The 19,690-nt window shown below is 36.8% G+C and overlaps 1 protein-coding gene and 1 pseudogene across 2 annotated transcripts in view; one reads left to right on the top strand and one right to left on the bottom strand.

Moving 5' to 3' along the window:
* Window positions 1-2,869: 2,869 nt before the first annotated feature.
* The window catches only part of LOC311619864 (uncharacterized protein C3orf20-like), a 44,146-nt gene continuing 27,325 nt past the window's right edge, over window positions 2,870-19,690 (bottom strand). Inside the window, exons 9-10 of the mRNA XM_084878487.1 lie at window positions 8,885-9,027; window positions 2,870-4,541 (exon numbers count right to left, since the gene is read on the bottom strand). Coding sequence (XP_084734613.1) covers window positions 4,496-4,541; window positions 8,885-9,027 — 189 coding nt within the window. The 3' untranslated portion in view covers window positions 2,870-4,495. The remainder of the gene's footprint in view (window positions 4,542-8,884; window positions 9,028-19,690) is intronic.
* LOC311618681 (large ribosomal subunit protein eL31-like) lies at window positions 16,579-17,205 on the top strand (annotated as a pseudogene). Its single transcript has one exon. The product of its transcript is annotated as a large ribosomal subunit protein eL31-like (transcript).

Consider the following 19,690-nt stretch of genomic DNA (forward strand, 5'->3'; position numbering starts at 1 on the left):
AAACATCCACTGGCTGCCTCCCATAGGTGCCCCAACCAGGGATCAAACCCTTAGTCTAGGTATGTGCCCTGACCAGGAATCGAACATACAACCTTTCAGTGTATGGGACAACGTTTCAACCAACTATGCCACTCAGCTAGGACAAGTTTACTTCCTTTTTAAATTAGTTTGTGGACGACTTTTTTCCTTGGATTTAGAAGAAATAAGGGAAAGTTTGATAATCTTTCTCTTAATCTATAACCTTACACAGGAAGAATTTGAGATTAATATTTTTCAATTTCGTTATATTTTGTTTTTTATTAAAACACTGTGGGAAAAATATCTTCATAATATTCTACCAGTTTTATTCAAATGTGAAGGGCTAATTTAATCAAGAATTTGTAATCTTTGCCCTGGATAGAGCGTCAGCCTGCAGACTAAAGGATCCCGTGTTTGATTCTGGTCAGGGGCACATGCCTAGGTTGCGGGCTCAATCACCAGTGGGGGGTATGCAGGAGGTAACCAATCAATTACTCTCTCTCATCATTGATATTTCTATCTCTCCCTCTCCCTTCCTCTGAAATCAATATATATATATATATATATATATATATATATATATATACTCCCTCTCCCTTCCTCTGAAATCAATATATATATATTTTTTTTTTTAAGAATTTGTAATTTTCCAGTCTGATCTGTTTTATTCACTAGTTACTTAAGTTCACTGAAAATTTTGCTTGATGAAATCATAAGGATCTTAAAATTTTAATTCAATGTTTTTCTGGTATGTGTAATTTTCAAATTTTCTTTCATCTATTAAAATATTTCCAAGATAAAATATTATCTTTCCTGTGAAAATTCCTAATTGATAATAATTTAGAAGTCAGTGTTTCTCCATTTTTTTCATGAGGCATCTATATTAGAACAAATTGGAGGTCTTGTTTTTAAAATGCAGACATAGAGGCATCCTTCCAATTATTCTTAGTCATTTTGGAATAAGACCTAGGTGGTGTTTTCTAAGAACCTCTATGTTGGACTTTATGCCTCTTTCCGATGAATATCTGAAGAAGTAAAACATGCCAATGTAATATAAGTAGATATCCTTGTTTGTTACTTTTCTGAGAATATTTCACTTAGTCTTATTAAGCTCTTGACTAGTTTTAATAGCTACCAACCCACATCCAAAGTAAACCCTCTGGGGAAAATATTTTGTGGGAAAAATTTGTAATTGTGCTTTCCAAGTTTTACAATAATATTTTGACAAGATAATACTTATTAGGAGTAATATCCTGACAGCTTTTATCTTTTTTATTTTTAAATATGATATATATGTTTTCATTGATTTTTAGGAAATAAGGGAGGGAGAGGAATGAAGAGAGAGAGAGAAACATCCACCGGCTGCTTCCCGCACACCCCAACACTGGGGATTGAGCCTGCAACCTGGAATCAAACTAACGACCTTTCAGTGGATAGAACAGTGCTCAACCAACTGAGCCACCCTGGCCAGGACTGACAGCTTTTAATACGAACATTTCCATAGTTTGTTTTAAACCTAGTATTTAATGTAAGAATGTATGAAAAAAACTAAGTCAGTCTTGGATACAGAATTTTTGTGCTTTGTCTATAGTTAGGAAAGTCATGGCAATAAATGATCTGGTAACAATTATATCTTAAATTCTTTTCTTTTCAGCTTTCATTAAAACGCCAATCTGGCCTGACTAGTGCCAGACTCTTCCTAGTCTTTGATTTGTGGTCCTCTGCTTATTTTTACAAGTTTTCTCTATTTAATCTGACTTCGTAAGTGAAATCCTCTTAAGTCTAATTGTACTTACAGCATCTGAACATACTTTATTGGGAAATAATACATTGACTCAAGTTTGAAGTTATGGGAGACAAGCAGGTCAAAAGAAACACATTTAAGGCAAATTAGTAAGGAAATTTAAGAATATTGGTTTAAGGGTTTAATGCAGAAGGATAGATAAGCCTGAGTTTAAATCACAGATTCATCATTTAAAAGCTATGGATACAGTTAACTTAATAACTTCACAGGGAGTTTTTCCAGCAAAACCCAAATCCTCTAGATCAGTGGTTGGCAAACTCATTAGTCAACAGAGCCAAATATTAACAGTACAATGATTGAAATTTCTTTTGAAGCCGAAACCGGTTTGACTCAATGCATAGAGCGTTGGCTTGGGGACTAAAATTTCTTTTGAGAGCCAAATTTTTTCAACTTAAACTTCTTCTAACACCATTTCTTCAAGATAGACTCTCCCATACTCAAGGGGCCAAAGAAACAAGATCTGGTTATAAATATATTCATAAAATAAGTCAAAAATTAAAATGTCAATTTTCATTTAAAAATAGTAATTCTTATTCACATAATAAAAATGGTAAAGCTTTTAACATAAAAGCATAAAAACATACAATTTCTTCTACATTTCACAAAATTATAAATCAAGTGTTAAGGGATCTTGGAGGTCATTTCACTCTTATACCCCATCACTAATATAAAATATGAATATTTTGATAAATTATTGAGAAATCATGTGGGAAGGAAGGCTCAATTAATTTGGATTAATCATAGTACATTGTTTCTATACCTAAACAAAACAAGGAAACAGGAACTAAATACCGTAAGATTAGTATAGCTCAGCCAACTCATTATTTAAGTTAAAGTAAGTATCATGCCATAATTGACAACTAAACAAAGCATAAAAGTTGATTTATTCTCCCAGTTATATTTATAAGAACATATCTGTACAATTTACATTATATTAGAAAATGAAGCTATAAATATTTTAGAGGAGAAAATATGGGAAAATACCCTAAGTATAGTAACTGTTGATTTATCTGTAATCATTGATGATGACTAACTTGTTTAAGTTAATTTTTTGGGTAACTGAGTCAAATCCATTTAATAAACTTTTTTAACAGTACAGTGCGAAATTTTCTACAATGTACTTTCTACTCTTTTTCTAGGGTATTTAGAATATAATTTTAACTTTTTTTTTTTTTTTTTTTTTTTTTGTCATCTTTAAGAGCATCAGTTATAGGGTGATAATCAGAAACTCGCCTTCATGCCGCTCCTTAGACATATAATGCCTCTTTCCTGCCTGATCCTGTTTTGCTTTGCTTTTGAGTCATGTTTGTTTTTCACAGTTTCTCTGTTTTCCCCGTATAATCAGCTGTCACTTTTTGCTCCTGTCTTCTGTGCCTGCATCCTGCACTAGCCCCTAACTTGCTGCTTCTAACCTGCTGTGGACTGGGATTGCCAAGCTTACTAGAATTGTGTCTAAAATGAGAGTAAGTAGACTGAAAGAAGGCTGTGGGGCTTTTCTGTCAGTGGCGTGCATGGACTTTATGGAATCTGTTTAGCTGCTCATCATACTTTTGTTTGCCTCTTAGTTCTTCACTAAACTTGCTAAAAACATTTGGTTGTATATGTGATTGCCATGTATTTGAAGTATTAATTCAGTTTTTATATATTGATATTTTTAGAACTCTCCATTAATGACTTCAGCTCTGAAAGAAAAATTTTACTGATATCCTCGCATAAGTCGTGTATATTTTAGGACAATGTTAAACATTTTGTTCTTAGTTGTTCCTAGTATAGTGTATAAACTTAAAACATACAGCACTGTAAACATGATTTCAACTCTATTCATCAAGATTTATATTCTAGAACTATTGGTTTGAGACTAAACATGTGTGGGTAATTTAGTAGAATTACCCATGAACTGGGTTTCTGAATTTTGGGGGAATGAGTCCTTCTTTATATCCCAGTTTTCTATAGAGCTTAAATTAAGCATTAAAATTTTTTGAAATAAGTTTTGAAGGGAGTCTTTAAAACTTAATATGCATTGCTATCTTCTTAAACAATATATGAAATGCATTTTGTTTTATCTTTTTTATGTTAAAATGGTCATTATTAATAGTCGTTAATTATGCTGTGATAAACTAATTAGGCATTGAGAGCTATATACCCTTTACCAAATGGCTCCATTCTGCTGTGCTTTTTTTCATTTTCTTGTCTTCGTTTTTTAGTAGTTCTAATTTCTCTAGTTTATATTTCTGCTTGCTTAAGTGTGTCTCTCTCAATCCTCATAGCTCCCCTTCTACTCTGCTTGGTTTTGGAAACAAGGTGGCTAAGACTGCTAGAATAATGTGGGAAATAAGAGTAAATTGACTCAGTAAAGACCCAAAAAAATGGATTATACTAAGTGCATGGATTTGGTAACAGCTATTACTTTAGTACCTATTTAATTTCTATCCTGAAAATAAGTGAAGTTACAATCAGTACCTGCTCTCAAAGAAGAAGGGCTTTCATTGTACAAAAGGAGCCATTTTGTTTTTATACTTTACCTTCTCTGTATTTTTACCCTCTGATATTTTTATTCCTATTAAAACCAGTCCATTCAAATTAGCATTTTCTACAGTACTTTCTCTTTGATCTGGATATCATATGCTGTTAAGAATTTCTTTGGTGAGGTTGTTTTGTAATGTTGTTTTATTTTTAGAGAAGTATATCTGAATTTCCAAAACATGAAGTAGGTTGATCCCTGGAAAATAAGAAAACTTTTATTATTGATATCACATAAGACATTATCTTTATTTTCATTCAACTGATTGTATGTTAAAAGCTTGCTAAAAGTTATCAATGTTACAATGATACTTAGAGATATTTGAATGACTAAATTCCCACTGTCATTCTATATTTTGCATGTTTAAGTTATTATTTAATGTGTTAAATAATCAAGCATGATAATTTTTCTCTCGAATGAAAAATAAATATGAAATGTGCATGTTATAATGTTTGTAAGTAAAATTCAAATTTGTCTAGAAGGGGATATTCTAGCATCTAAAACTTAGTTTTACCAACAGGCCGGTTGTGTTTTAGTAAAAATATGTTAAAATCAGTCTGCTTATTTTATGGCCATACCCCATAGTCAGCTTTCCATTATCCATGCTATTGGAAGGGAATTATGACACAACAGTTATTTAAAAAACAGATAATCCAAAAAGTTTCTTGAATTGAGACTGCTATTACAGAATAGATAGTCATGATGCCAAACTCAGTTTGGTGGTACAAGGAGAAAAGTTCTCTTTGAGTATAGTTATGGGATAAAAGTGGCTCTACTCATTGTAATTGCTTAAGAGAAAAAAGATATGAATACAAGATCCACATATACAAACATTTAACATGAATGACTTGATTTTATGAATATCCTAAAATGTGTGATGAATTAAAGTGCAAATTACATTTTTAATTCTATATTTTAAAATATGGTAACTGTCAGCAGTTAAATTTGTTTATTTCATTCCCATTTACTGATTTTCATTTGGCACATACCAAACATGTTATTGCAATAGGACAATGTTTAACTTGTGTGTACTTCTAATTGCACTTTAAAAGTGGGTATATTCTGTGAAATATTATAGAAATAGATATTTCCTCTCATGTTTGTATCTTAAAGTTTCTCAAAATATATTACTATAAGTTTATTTTATAGTATCTTTTTCACTCCCAAGTAAGTTTTAAATTAACTCCCATTTCTTTAATCAAAGTATTTTCTGCACTTATATTATACCAACCTGTAGTACCTTCTGTTCATACTATGACTTCAATAATGCTCACTCCGGCACAAGAGTAATATTCTGATTCACATAATAAAAGTGATAAAGCTTTTAAAAATGGCAACATGCAGAAAGCTCCAGAACGATTACACCTATTCCTTAAAAGGTTGGCATGTGGTCCTCAGACAGCCCTGAAGGTCCACATGAGTGAAAAGCCTAGACGTCTGAGCTGAAAACACTCCCAAGGAGTTTGGTTTTGTTTGGGTTTGTTCTAGGTATGGTCCCAGGGATCCCAGATCAAACCAGGCCCCTGGGCCTATCCTAGAACCAACCTAAACTCGCGCATCATTCCTGGACCATCAAGAGTATGAAGACTGAAGATAACCTGAGGTTAATGAGACATCCTTCATCCATCAGGACTCACTTTTTTGTATGTGTGCCTACATTTTAGCAAGAATTGATTGGTTGATCCTTCTAAAATTAGAAGGATGGGAATGGATAACAAGATAAAGCATTACTAGACATTGACATAGTAATTTATCACAATAAAACAGTGATATGTAATATATTATTAATATTTGCCAATGAGGAAAACTGTACTTGTAGCTTTTATTATTGGATCTCTATTTTTAGGTTAAGCAACTTTGCCACCCAAAAACATTCTCTCCCAAATTAGTTACTTGTTTTTGTTTTTCTCAGAGTTTCTACTCATTATCAGTCTCGTTTAACTAATTGTTCATAGTTTTTGAAAGGCATTGGTCTTTGCCTCTGGCTCCAGTGCTAGTAATTTTAAGCTTCACTTTTGGAGACTGCCTTTTTCTTTTACTCTTTTGAATCTACCACATTGCTTTGAACTCGCTTTTTCAGGTTCAGATCTGGGAAGAAACTTAGCATCATTTGTAGACACACCATCCTTTGTGGGAATCTGCTGTCATTGGTGAAAACCAGCTAGGGTGATAGAGTGGAAATAGGCTAATACCTCACATTTTACAAAGGTTTTTTGTCAAATAGTACGTTTCTTGATTTTTCATTCCCTGTTACTCTGGATTTTTAAAATATTCTGACCTTGTTGACTCATTACATGGTCTTACATTAAAACTTTGACATTGCTATAGCCATATATATATTTTTTTTTATTTGGAAGACAGAATATCAGAAAAGGATTGAAATGACCCCAAATCCAAATGGTCATAATGCACATTGAAAATGTATACTTTGGATAATACTGGCATTTCTATAGGTTTAAACCCTTTTTGAAATAATTGCTAACTAATCAGGGACTCCACATGTGAAAGGAGCTAAAAAATGTACTATTTCTCCAAGCCTGGTCATACCAGAAAAATTAGGTCAATGGTTATCCTTTAAAATACTGAAGAACTCAACCCTACAATTAGTTCTGTACTACATTCATTACAGAGATGCTTCATCCCATAAAATCTATTAATCTATTATTTTCTGCCTGGTAAATCATATATATATTTTTTTTTTTTCACCCTTCTTTCCCAATGTTTTCCTTTTTGCACAGTGTCTCTGTTTGCATAAATCAAAACACTATACATGTTACTATGTGTATATTTCTTTTAATAAAATAGACTGGATAGAATGATCTTTGTATTTTGATTCCTTTTAAATCCAAGTGATTTAAATGCTTTTATTGTCTTACTAGAGGCCCAGTGCATGAGAATTCATGCACTGGATGGGGCAGGGGGGGGGGGGGGCCCTCACCCCAGCCTGGCCCCTCTCATAGTCTGGGAGCCCTCGGGGGCAAGGGGCAACTCAGCTATCAGGGGAAGGTGACACCCCATCACACCTCTGCTGCTGCCACTGCCGGCAGTGCAAGCCTCAGGCAGCCACCATACGAGGCTTGCCTGCACCTTGGGCTGGCCCTAGGGGGCTGGGGGGCTGAGGTGACGGGACGCCTCTCTCTTGTGGTTATGGGCGCTACTATCTTTGTGATGGTGTGAGGGTCAATTAGCATATTCCCTCTTTATTAGATAGGATAAATTTACTTTTAACTTACAGTTTAATTCTTCTCATTCATCTTTATCTAATAAACTATGTAGAATTACATAGGTGAGCCTTATATATGGATAATTATAGACTTTATGACTTTTTGTATTCACATAAATACAAAAAAGTTGTAACATCAGTAATCTTGTATCAATGCACTGACCTGTGAGCATATTTAACTGTATTTCTTAACATAGTCAGAAGTGTGTGAACCCATCTTATGTGTATGTACAATGTGTTTCCAGTGTTTGGGGGCCTTTGCACTCTCTCTTTTAACATTATTAAATATGAACCCTGCAAATGTGAAATTTATGAACTGTCTTACAGAGTTCAGGCTTGTTGACCCAGTAAGCTTCCAAAGTTGGCCTTCACTTCACATACTTTGGGGGTGTTAGGTTTTTGTTTTTTTTAAATATCATTTGAAAATATTCTTCCAGAGATATTTTAATTTTTACTTTTTGACTACTTATGTTTTATATAGAACTACTCACCCTTCCTAAAGACTTGAGATTATAATTTTTAACACAATACTTTCTGTTATAGATTTACATATTTTACTATATTGCATTTTTGTCAGCTCTTTTAAAATACTTTATAAGAACCCAATAGTAGATTTGTATATGTCTGTATTATTTTTATTCCTCCTAAGCTTAAGATGACCCTAATAAAATCTGTACTTTGTATCTTTTTTGTGTGTACCTTTTTTATTCTGGTGTTAGCCAAAGGTGAATTAGCCAAAGGTGAATTTCTTCTATTACTGTTTTTCAGAATTTGTTCATAGAGGACAGCAGTTGTCTAAGAAAGCCCTGGATTCATTGGACTAAATTTTGTTTGGTCATTTACATGCCTCACATGATAATTTATCAGAGTGAAAGCAGCAGATTAGGTTTAAAAGCTACATTTTCACCCTTCAGAGTGACTGTCAGTCATTAGGTACATTCTCATTGTGTTATATTTGTTGACTGAGATGACCTCCCTGACAGAAAAAACATACAGAATGAAGAAGAAAGTTAACATCCATCAAGTCATACTCTGTGCTATGTAATTGAAGGAATTATTGGTTTGACTCTAAGCTTAGTTTAACAGTCTTGGCAATATTTACTTGTTAAAAAGAAAGTGGTCTTCCTTGAACTGAACTTTTAAAATAAACTACCTCTTTCCAGAAAAGATTTGAGGCAAGGAATAAATACTTGTAAAGGCAAAAGTAAGTTTGAGGTGAAGAAAAAATACTCATAAAGGCAAAAGTAAATCCCAGACAATTGGCCTTTCTGGGATTTACTAATTAAAAGTGTAAGATAGAAAGTGTGTGTTACTCTACCTGATTCTGAAGTCACTGGGTAGGAAATATCCCATCTCATAATCACCCCTTGTCTTTTCAATTTGCTTATGAAGATCTTTAGCAGATGTGCTATAACCATTGAAAATAAAGTTGGCAAATAGTAATTTTCCTTGGATGTACATCTGTAAAAATTTAAAGAACATTTTTAGAATCTCATCATATGAAAATTAGTCCTATTTATTTAAAGGTGTTTTCCTATTCATTTTGTCAGTTTTTTTCTTATTTTCCTAAGTCACCATATAGGACGCATTCACACATACAGAACACACTCGAATCCTAATTATTTCAAACAGCATATCCCCTTAGTCCGAATTTAGTTTCATTATCGGCTTCCTCTAAAAAGTCAATTACATGGGCAGTTAATTCCTCTGTTCCTTTATTCACATATTAAAACTCTCCCCCGTGCCACTGTGCCCAAAGTTTAATTCCCTATTACTTAATGAAGTTGATGTAAGAATCTTTTTACAAAAGCACTTGGTAAACTGAAAAGATATTCTTTTCTAGATATTTTCTGTCGACTATCTGGTTGACTGTGGTGATAGATTAAATATTTAAACCACACCAGTTATACCACTGTTCCAGGAATTAAACTGAGTGGAACTGAAAGACTTTTACCAAACAACTCAAACCAAGCAAACAGAACCTGATAGCCTCATGATGACCAAATATTGACCTAAGGACGAAATAAAAGCAAAGCGATTCTAACTACTCTCTAAAGTACTTACCACTTAACTTTAATAAAATGTCCCAATATGCATCCAGCCAAAAACTTTCCGTTGAGGCTAGAAAGGGTATGTTGAGACCTCCAAGATTCTCTCTCCCAGCAATCCTAAAGTCTCATTTATGGAAAAACAAAGAGAAGACAATTTTCTAACCTACCTACCTAGGCATATATTCCAATGATGCCAACAAGAACTTCATTTTCCCCATTTTGGATTATGAGTAAAAAAAACCTGGGTTCAAAAAAAACAAAGAAGCCAGGGTTCAAATCTCAGTTCCTCCCCTTAGTTGTGGGATCTCCTTGAAGCCTGTTTCCTTGTAGGTAAAATGGAAATAGCAACTTCACCTCAGGACTGTTGCCAGAATCCAGTGAATTAGTTATGTGAAAAGGTATGAATCTCAGAAGATATTCTCTTCCTTTTGGGTCTCCAATATTTATCTTTTTGGTGAATTCCTGCCTTGTAGAAAAGCTTGGGTCCCCATCAAAGGCTGGGACAAAGACTTGGTTGATAAGCGAAAGGGACAAAGCAAAGTAAGAGGGGGTTGGCATTCCTGTTGGAAAGAAAGGTGGGTGTTTAGTCACTCAGTCAAACGGTACAAGGCATGGCAAAAGTAAGTGCTCAAAACAGTTTATTCTTGTATTATTATTTATTCATTATGGTATTTTCCATATGAACAACTGTAAACCTACTTTCGCCATGCCCTGTCGTTATTGACAGTCTACTATTTTTCTAGGCACTGGGATGCTGGGACTCTGCCCGTTTTGTTCATTTCTGTATCCCAGTGCAGCAGATGGATACAAGACTAAGTAGTGATGATTGCTATGCACCAAGTAAAGCAGGGTAAGAAATGGAGTGTGAAACAGGCTCTTTTAGGTAGAACAGGCCACTGAGGGGGTGATCTCTACCTAGAGACCTGGTTATGTGAGAGAATAAACCAGGCACCTGTCTAGAGAACCAGCAAAGTGAGCACCGTGTGTAAAGGCTCTGAGGGGGGACAACCAAGAGGCCAGACCCACCGGAGCCAATGGGCAAGTGGAGGTGAAGTAAGCCAAGGGCCAGATTACACGAAGTTTTGCGGTCCATAGAAAGGATCCCAGATTTTTTTTTTAATACAGTTTTATTGATTTTTAGAGAGGGAGAGCGAGAGAGAAACATCAATGATGAGAGAGAATCATTGATCGGCTGCCTACTACATGGGCTGCCTCCTGGACATCCTTTTACTGGGAATCAAGCCTGCAACCCAGGCATGTGCCCTGACTGGAAATCGAACCGAGTCTGGTTCGTGGATCTATGCTCAACCAATGGGCCACACCAGCCGGGTTTGATCCCCGGTATGGGGTATGCAGGAGGCAGCCGATTAATGATCCTCTCTCATCATTGATGTTTCTCTCTCTCTTCCTCCTCCTCTCTGAAATCAGTTATATATATATATATATATATATATATATACTTTTTTTAAAATAGATACTTAGGGTCAACTCAGATCTACTGAATGAGAATCTCCAGGAGATGAGGTTTATAGTTCCTAAAGAGCTCCACAGGTAAACAATAGGTTTAAGGATTACTGATTTAGGAAAAGGTAAAGTGAAGAGAGAGGGAAAGGCTCAGGTATACCAAAAACAATAGACCAGGGGCTCAGCATAGAACCCATTAAACCATTTCTATACACACAAACACACACAAACACACACACACCATCCCACCACCATACTTTACCACTACCTTCACTAGTCAAAGTCCTAAACACTGAACTCTATACCCACGTGTGAACAGTTTATGCAATATTTGTTGATTTACCAATAAGTTTTTGTATATACATTCTCATTTGAACAAACATTTTCATTTGAAGACACATTCTCACAACAAACAGATCAATTAAATTAAATCTGGCCATTAAATTCATGTCCAGTTGATATACTAACTCATTTAATCCTCACAACATCCCAACAGTGGTGATTTTCTCCCCAGTTTACAGATGAGGAGATTGAGGCCAGCCACAAGAAAAGGTTCTGGGATGCAAACTCAAGTTTAGGACTCCAAAGCTTATGCTCTCATTTATTTTTTAAAATGGCTACTAACTAGGTTAGCATTTAAAGCACAGAACCACTACAATTTTCCCAGAAAGGATAAGAATCTTCAATCTCAGCCAGATTTTCATACTTCCTTGGTAGGTACTGATTTTGCTTCCAGAGTCTCTCATAAGACTTTTTTAGGGATGCCAGGAGAAGCTATTGAAGGCTCCTGTTCAAATATACCTCTAAAATCAGAACCTGGAAATGAGATAATTAGGGTGATTGGTTGCCCCCACCTCTTATCACCTCCAATCACCAGTAGGCACTTGGGTCTATGGGCCCCAGGCTCAGGTGAGAAGTCTGGACTGGTGTTGGAGACATAGGTGTCACCAGCATACAGGGACAGTTCCCAGATCTGTGGGAAAGAGTGAATATGTGGAGAGGTACACTGAGGAATGCCAGCATTCCAGGGTAGGGTGGGAAGGCTCAACTGGAAACATTCTCTTAAATGTCTTGATCCCTTCATAATACAGATAAAAATAATTAGTGTTCCTATTTACATTTCATTATTTCCCTTTCTGGTTTTTCATGAGGAGAAAAACCTATGTTCTTTAATTCAATACTGCCTACAAATTATTATAGAAGCAAACCACAGAGGGGATTGGGACTGGAAGAGACCCATTAAAATCATCTATACTTCCTGATTATAAGCAAAAGCCCAGATAATACGCTATTTGGATCAATAGATCTATGGAATATTAAGAGTGATACTGAAAAAGGGTTCTGCAGCCAAATGATAGGGAATGGGAACAAAATTAATTCAAACAAAATTAAACAAGTATCTTCTAAGAAAAAATATTATGAATATTTACATATAAACTACCATAAAGTTTATACTCATTCCATGGTTTCTTATGATATAGTTGAGTTTCTCGGGCTATTTGCTACAAAGAGCAAAGAGCTTTCTGGTGATATACAAAGGGTTTTTTTTTGTAATGGTTCCAAGGAATGTTGACTTGTATTCTTGAGATCATAAATATTTGTAATTAGAAATTGCATTTGTTAAAATGTTTATTTACTTAAAATATAAACGATATTTGTATGAGATTTTTACCCACCAAATTTGAGATAATTAGCTTCACCAACTTTATTCTGTAGTTTCTCTAGCCTCTAATTGGTGCCTGGATTTTTTTTTTTTTAACCAGAAAGCACCAAGACCTTTTGTCTAGACATCCTCATATCACTTATATATTAAATATATATATTTTAATCCTTACCAGATGATATGTAGAAACAGAGGAAGGGAGAGAGAGAGATATTGATATGACAGAGAAACATTGGTCAGTTGTCTTCTGTATGGACTGAGACTGGGGCTCAAACCCACAATCTAGGTATGTGCCGTGACTAGGAATCCAACTCACAATCTTTCAGCTTACAGGACGATGCTCCAGCCAACTAAGCCACACCAGCCAGGGCACAGGCTTGCATTTTAATAAGCCTGGCAACTCTAACATTCGTTTTTAAAAAGTGTAGTAAATGTCAGTTTTTCTACCACTTGTCCAAAGATGTATCTTTTCCATAAGTGTTGGACCATTGTGGTGGAACCCCAATAGAAACCCTGAATGAATTCCTCCTCAGAACATGCATTTTTCTGTTAACTGTTAGAGTTGGAAGGTACCTAAACATCATCTAATCCAGTCCCCTTACTTTACAGATAAACAAACTGAAGACTAGAAAGGTTAACTATCTGTGGTCACTCAACAAGTCAGGTATTTATCTCTTTCCTACACTGCCTCCCCACTTCTTTTTTTTTATTGTTGTTATTGTGGTAAAATATACACAATTAAATTGATCACTTCAGTCTTTTTAAAGTGTACAGTTCAGTGGCATTAAGTACATTTACATTGTTGTGCAACCATCGCCACCATCCATCTCCAGAACTTTTTCATTATCACCAGCTGAAGCTCTGTGTGTGCTCTTGAAGCAAGAACTCCACATTCTCACCTCCTCCAACTCCTGCTAACCACTGTTTTGTTTTCCGTCTATGAATGTGACTATGCTAAGTACTCACATTGTTAGGGCTAAAATAGGATATTGGGGGCTAGCTATAGTTACATGAAATGTTAAACATGCTCTATTAACTGTGATTGCCTTGTTTTGATTAAAGAAAAGACATTCTAACCTGGCGGGGAGTTGTATGCTCCCAGGACCTGGGAGTCAACCATGGAATGTGGTCCATTCTCATTCAAGAACTATCTAATATCATTAAAATTAACAACCTTGTTGTCCAAACAGTGGAATCCCACCCCAACCGCATTGCCTACTTCCCCATGCCTGTAATTCCTACTTCCCCGTGTGATCTTTGTCATACCCAATATAAGCAGCTGGTTTATGGGGGGTTGCAGATTATGTTTTTGTGGATGACCTGCTGTTCTCCCGTACTGCTGGCAGTGTTGGAGTAAAAGCTCATACCCGATTCAACCGTGTCTCTGCTTAATTGGCTCAAGTAGTGAGAGGCAACTCGGACCCATTGGTTGTCCAGCTTCAACATGAGTGGAATCATACAGTATTTGTCCTTTTGTGTCTCACTTATTTCACATAGCATGTCTATAAGGTCCATCCATGTTACAGCATGTATTAGAGTTTCATTCCTTTTTAAGGCCAAATAGATATTTCACTGTATGTATATACCACATTTTGTTTATCCATTCATCCATTGATGGATATTTGGGTTGTTTAGTATTGTGAATAATGTTGCTATGAAACAAACATCTGTTCCAGCCCCTGCTTTCAATTATTTGGGGTATATACCAGGAGTAGAATTGCTGGGTTATATGATAATTCTATTTATATATTTTTAACTTTTTTTTTTTTTTTTTTAGAAACCACCATACTGTTTTCCAAAGTGTTGGTAACACTTTACATTCCCTCTCCTTATTTTCTGATATGCAGTAGAGAGAGTGTAGGATTGTAAGTTGTTAACTCAACCCCAGATTGATTAGCTTCATATCTTTGTAAGCCACTTCCCCTCTCAAACTCAGCCTCCCCAGTCAGGAAGAGGTAACTGACCTTTGGCCTCACGGAATTGTTATACGATTTCCAACAAAATGAAATATAATTAATGCCTTATAAATGAAAACAGGTTCTTTAATGGAAGTTATTATTAGTCATTTATACTAAATTTGAGTTAAATCCAGTGTCGAAGGAAAAAACCCTGAGCTGTTTGAAAGGAAAGAGTTCACTACAGAAATTTAATATCTAACAAAGACTTAGATCCAAAAGCTTTTGGTTACAGTTTGCTGGGTGTGGTAGATAAGGACCAGATAGGCAGAGGGAAGTCACTCACAGCTCAAGGGCTTCACATTCTGGCTTTTATGGTCTTTTGTTTTTTGTTTCTCAATGTCACTGTGAGTCCTAGGGAGTGAGAGCCTGTTCCATCTGTCTGCTGCCAGACAACCTATTTGTTATTTCTAACCTCAGAATTCAAGTGGAACTGCCTAAGAAAATACTACTTCAGCTTTAGTGTATTTTTAAATATTGAAAAACAAAAACAAAAAAAAAACAAAACACCTTTGTGCCCTTGCTGGTTTGGCTCAGTGGATAGAGCCTGCAGACTGAAGGGTCCCAGGTAACATTCCAGTCGAGGGTACAAGCCTTGGGTTGCAGGCTTAATCCCCAGTGGGGGACATGCAGGAGGCAGCTGATCAATGATTTTCTCTCATCTCATCATTGATGTTTCTATCTCTCCTTTCCCTTAAAAAAAAAAAATATATATATATATATATATATATATATATATATATATATATATATCACTTTTGTTATGGTAAATGTAATAAATATAACTGCTAACTTATCAGCACAAATAGGTCAAGCTACATAATATAAAATATAGCAAAGGAGAAAAACCTTTACATACTAAAAAAGTTTTGGGATAAATTGGTAATATTATGTTAAATTGGTAATACCATGGTAAATTGGTAATCTTATGTTAGTCTTTCATCTGACTTAAAAGAATTTGGAACAAAGTTCCACATTAATAAGACTTTATTACAGATTATATAACAAAGACCCAATATTCTGAATCATTGTCCTCTTTATTTTGGAAAGAGGGAGTGCAGAAGAACAAAAAATTGCCCAAACCAACCCTCTTAAAGCTTCTTGAGTCACTCGCTCATTTTTTGTTTGTCCTTTTAAAATGGGATTGTGTCTAGTTTCATCACGCCCTGTCATCTACTGCATTATCACAACCTATCTCCGTCATTTCCCCTGAAAACAAGGGTCCTAGGGCTTTGGTTAAATAAAGGTTTAAATCTTGACTTTAAAAAGCATATCCCTCTCTCCATATGCCCCTCAGAGACTTAGCCTTTCCCCTGAATAATCAGCAACCACCAAGGCAGCAGAAGACAGTAGCTGGGACCTCTGCCAGGCTAAGGATAACATTTTGATCTAAGTTACATTTCACTCCTGAGCCCCAAGGTGGAACAAGCTTGTGCCTATTTCCCATGGGACTGGACAGAGAAGCCCCAGAACAGACCTCAGAACTGTCCTCAAAGATCTGTAGAGATGATTCATTTCCCTTACCTCCCCTCTAACCAATCAGCTCCCAGCAAAACTGCAGAACCTCCAACCCATAGTGTCTTGTGATTTTGCTCTATATTAGGGGTGTCGAACTCAATCAGAGAAGGGGCCAAAATCTAAAATCCAGCCTACATCGCGGGCCGAATGGTTTACTGAACAGTCATAAACTGACAATGTCATAAACTGACAGCGGAGTGCAGTGATGACAGCGCGGTGCGGGCCACATTGCAAGGCCTGGCGGGCTGGATTTGGCCCGCGGGCCTTGTGTTTGACACATGTGCTCTATATAATCTGTAACCTACATGCCATTGAGGAGTTGGGGTTTTGAGCATTAGCTTCCCATTCACAGTCCTCCGGGATGGCGCCATTCATCAATAAAACAGCCAACTTCTTTCCAACTTGGGCCAGCAAATGCCTCCCCCCAACCCCCTGCCCCCCGAAAGAAGGTAGCAAGAAAAAGGGCTGTTTTGCCATCAACGAGGTAGTGACCAGAGAACACACCATCAACATCCACAAGCACATCAATGGAGTGGATTTCAAGAAGTGTGCCCCTCGGGCACTCAGAGAGATCCAGAAATCTGTCATGAAGGAGATGGGGACTGCAGATGCAGCACTGACACCAGGTTCAGCAAAGCTGTCTGAGCCAAAGGAATAAGGACTGTCTGTCCCATACAGTATTAGGGTGTAGTTCTCCAGAAAACATGAGGATAAAGATTTCCCAAACAATCTTCTATATGTTGGTTACCTCTGTACCTGTCACCACTTCCAAAAATCTACAAACAGTTAATGTGAATGAGAACTAACTACTGATTGTCAAAGAAGGTTACAAAACTGCAAAAATAAATTTAAAAATAAAAATAAATAAAATAGTATTTCTCTACTGTAGTTCTGTTTCGTGTTTGGCTCCACTAGTGCCAGGTGGACAAACTCTTTCTGGTCTATAACCCCACTGGTCACATTGAATTTTACTATAGTATTTGTTCTTATTTTTCTCCATTTGAAGACAGAGATCATGTTAGAACAGACAGAATAATGTAAAACCATGGCCTGGTGATTTGTAAATAACATTCCACAAAGTCAATCTTGCCTCTCTTCAGAGCCCTGGGGAATGAGCATCCCCAAAACTAGCCCTGGCCAGTGTGACTCAGTTGTTTGGAAGGTTGTCCTGTACACTTGAAGTTTGAGGGTTCGATTCCTGGTCAGGACACTAGCCCAGGTTGCGGATTCGGTTGGGTTGCATACAGGAGGCAACCAACAGATGTTTATCTCTCTCTCCTCTCCCTTTCTCTCTCTGTAAAATCAATTAGAAAACAACAACCTATCCTCAGGTAAGGGTTTAAAAAAAAAAAGTGAATTCCTTGGTGAAAGGATCGATCCATTCTAAAGCAATTAAAGTAAGCAACTGAAATAAATTTTCAACTTAATTTTCACCATGTTCTTGCAAACATTTTGCCTTTGTTAAATTACCAGAAAAATGCAGGCACACTTGTGGACAATCACATCCATTCCCTGTACTGCTTTGCCCAGAGAAATCCAGCCCAACATGATGACATTGGAACAATTCACCTACATTTTCCCTTGCAAGTTAAGAAAACAGAACCACCCTGCATTGCTCCAGGAAGAAAGGCAGGGCGGTCCCCAGGGCCCGGAGAACGCCATTTGGTGCGGTGTTTCCCGGAGTTTTCTGGCCCGGAGACAAAACACATTTACTATTTCGAACGGATCAACACTGTCACCCAGTGGACAGACATCTAGGCGGGTTGAGGCCTTGGCATTGCCCTTGGCTTGACAGCCAGACACAGACAGCCAGGGTTTGAACAGGAGCCTGTTTATTTTAGGTGGTCACAAATGTTTAATATTCTCTAACAAGAAATGCAGAGGATCTCAGCTGACAAGCCTTTGATTTGGATGTCACAGATGAGCTCTGTGTAAGGAGGACAAACACTCACATGCTTCCACTGAGCTGATCCTTTCTTTTTCTTTTTCTCTTTTCTTTTTTCACCATCAGTAAATTTATAGGAAGCACATACTACAAACCAGCCAAGCGAGTCTGCCAAGACTCACAGGATCAAACAGGCCTGCGGGAGCAGGGTGGTATTTGATCGCAGGCCAGGTACTGTGGGGAGACTTCCTTACCACAGAATAAGACTCATTGTCCATTGTTCAGAGGGACAGGGATGTGTATTTTAAAGACTGAAAATAGATTTTTGTGTGTAATCGGATTGGATTCTGAGGAAGGTACTCGGTTTACTCTAGTGACACCAGTGGATGAGTTACCCTTGCTTTCTGCTTAGTGTGTTTCTCAAAGGACATGCATAGGTCTAGCCTCTGCCCCATTTCCTTTGTGCCGAGTCTCTTTTTTCTTGTCTAAATGGCACTTGACACTTGGAATAAACGGTTTTCTTTTTATATTAAGGTAAGAGGCTCTTTGCCTTTCATGCTAAAAGTCCTTTTCAGACAGTCTCGTTTCCCCAGCTGGAACTCATCGACAAGGAACCTGAGCGTCTAGTTATCACTTTAGACTTCTTAAGAATGTCTGCAGCAGTGGAAGCTGAGACTTCTCTTTATAGGCGTTCTTGTAAAACCTCATGATTAAAAGCAAAGTCTCTGCTTAAGGTGAGAAAATCTGAGTTCCAACGCTGACACCACTGCTTGCCAGCTTCTTGACCTCCCACAGGTTACTTAATCTCTCTAGTGTCAGTTTTCACCTTTATCTTCAGGGATAATATCAGTACCTACCTCCTGGGTTGTGGGGATTTAGATTAAAAAAACAACAACACACAAACATTTGAATAATTTAGCATAGAATCTGGCCACAGAGGAAAAAGTTCCATAAATATTAGTGTTAGCATTATCAAACTATAGCAGTAGGACTTATTCCTAAAAAGCAACTTTAATAAAGTACCTCTAGACTAGTAGGTAAAATCATGGCATTTTTAAAGCCGGAAGGGTTCTGAGAGGCCATCTAGCCCATTGCTTCTCATTAAAATAAATCAGGGAACATTATAAAAAACACTGATATCCCAAGAAGCCAGATAAGGGAATACTACGGTATGAATCTTTTAGGTGAAATTCTAGATCTGCAGTGACAGAAAGTAGAACAGTGATCATCTGGGGATAAGGTTGGAAGGTCTTATAGCTAAAGGGCCAAAGGAAACCTCTGGGGTGATGGTAAAATTTTCCATCTTGATTGTAGCGGTAGTTACACCAGTGTATACATTTGTCAAGTCGTTGGAATTGTACACTTATATAAGTAAGTGCATTATATTGCATGTGAAATTTATCATCATAAAGTTGATGTAAAGAGGATCCTGGGACCTGGCCAGTGTGGCTCAGTTGATTAGGACTCATCCTCATACCGAAGGGTCAAAAGGTCATTTGTTCGATTCCCAGTCAGGGTACATACCCAGGTTGCAAGTTTGATCCCTGATGGATGGTTTCTCTCTCTCTCTCTCTCTCTCTCTCTCTCT

Source organism: Pipistrellus hanaki (assembly GCF_964339955.1).
Source record: "Pipistrellus hanaki genome assembly, chromosome: 3".
NCBI classification, from domain to species: domain Eukaryota; kingdom Metazoa; phylum Chordata; class Mammalia; order Chiroptera; family Vespertilionidae; genus Pipistrellus; species Pipistrellus hanaki.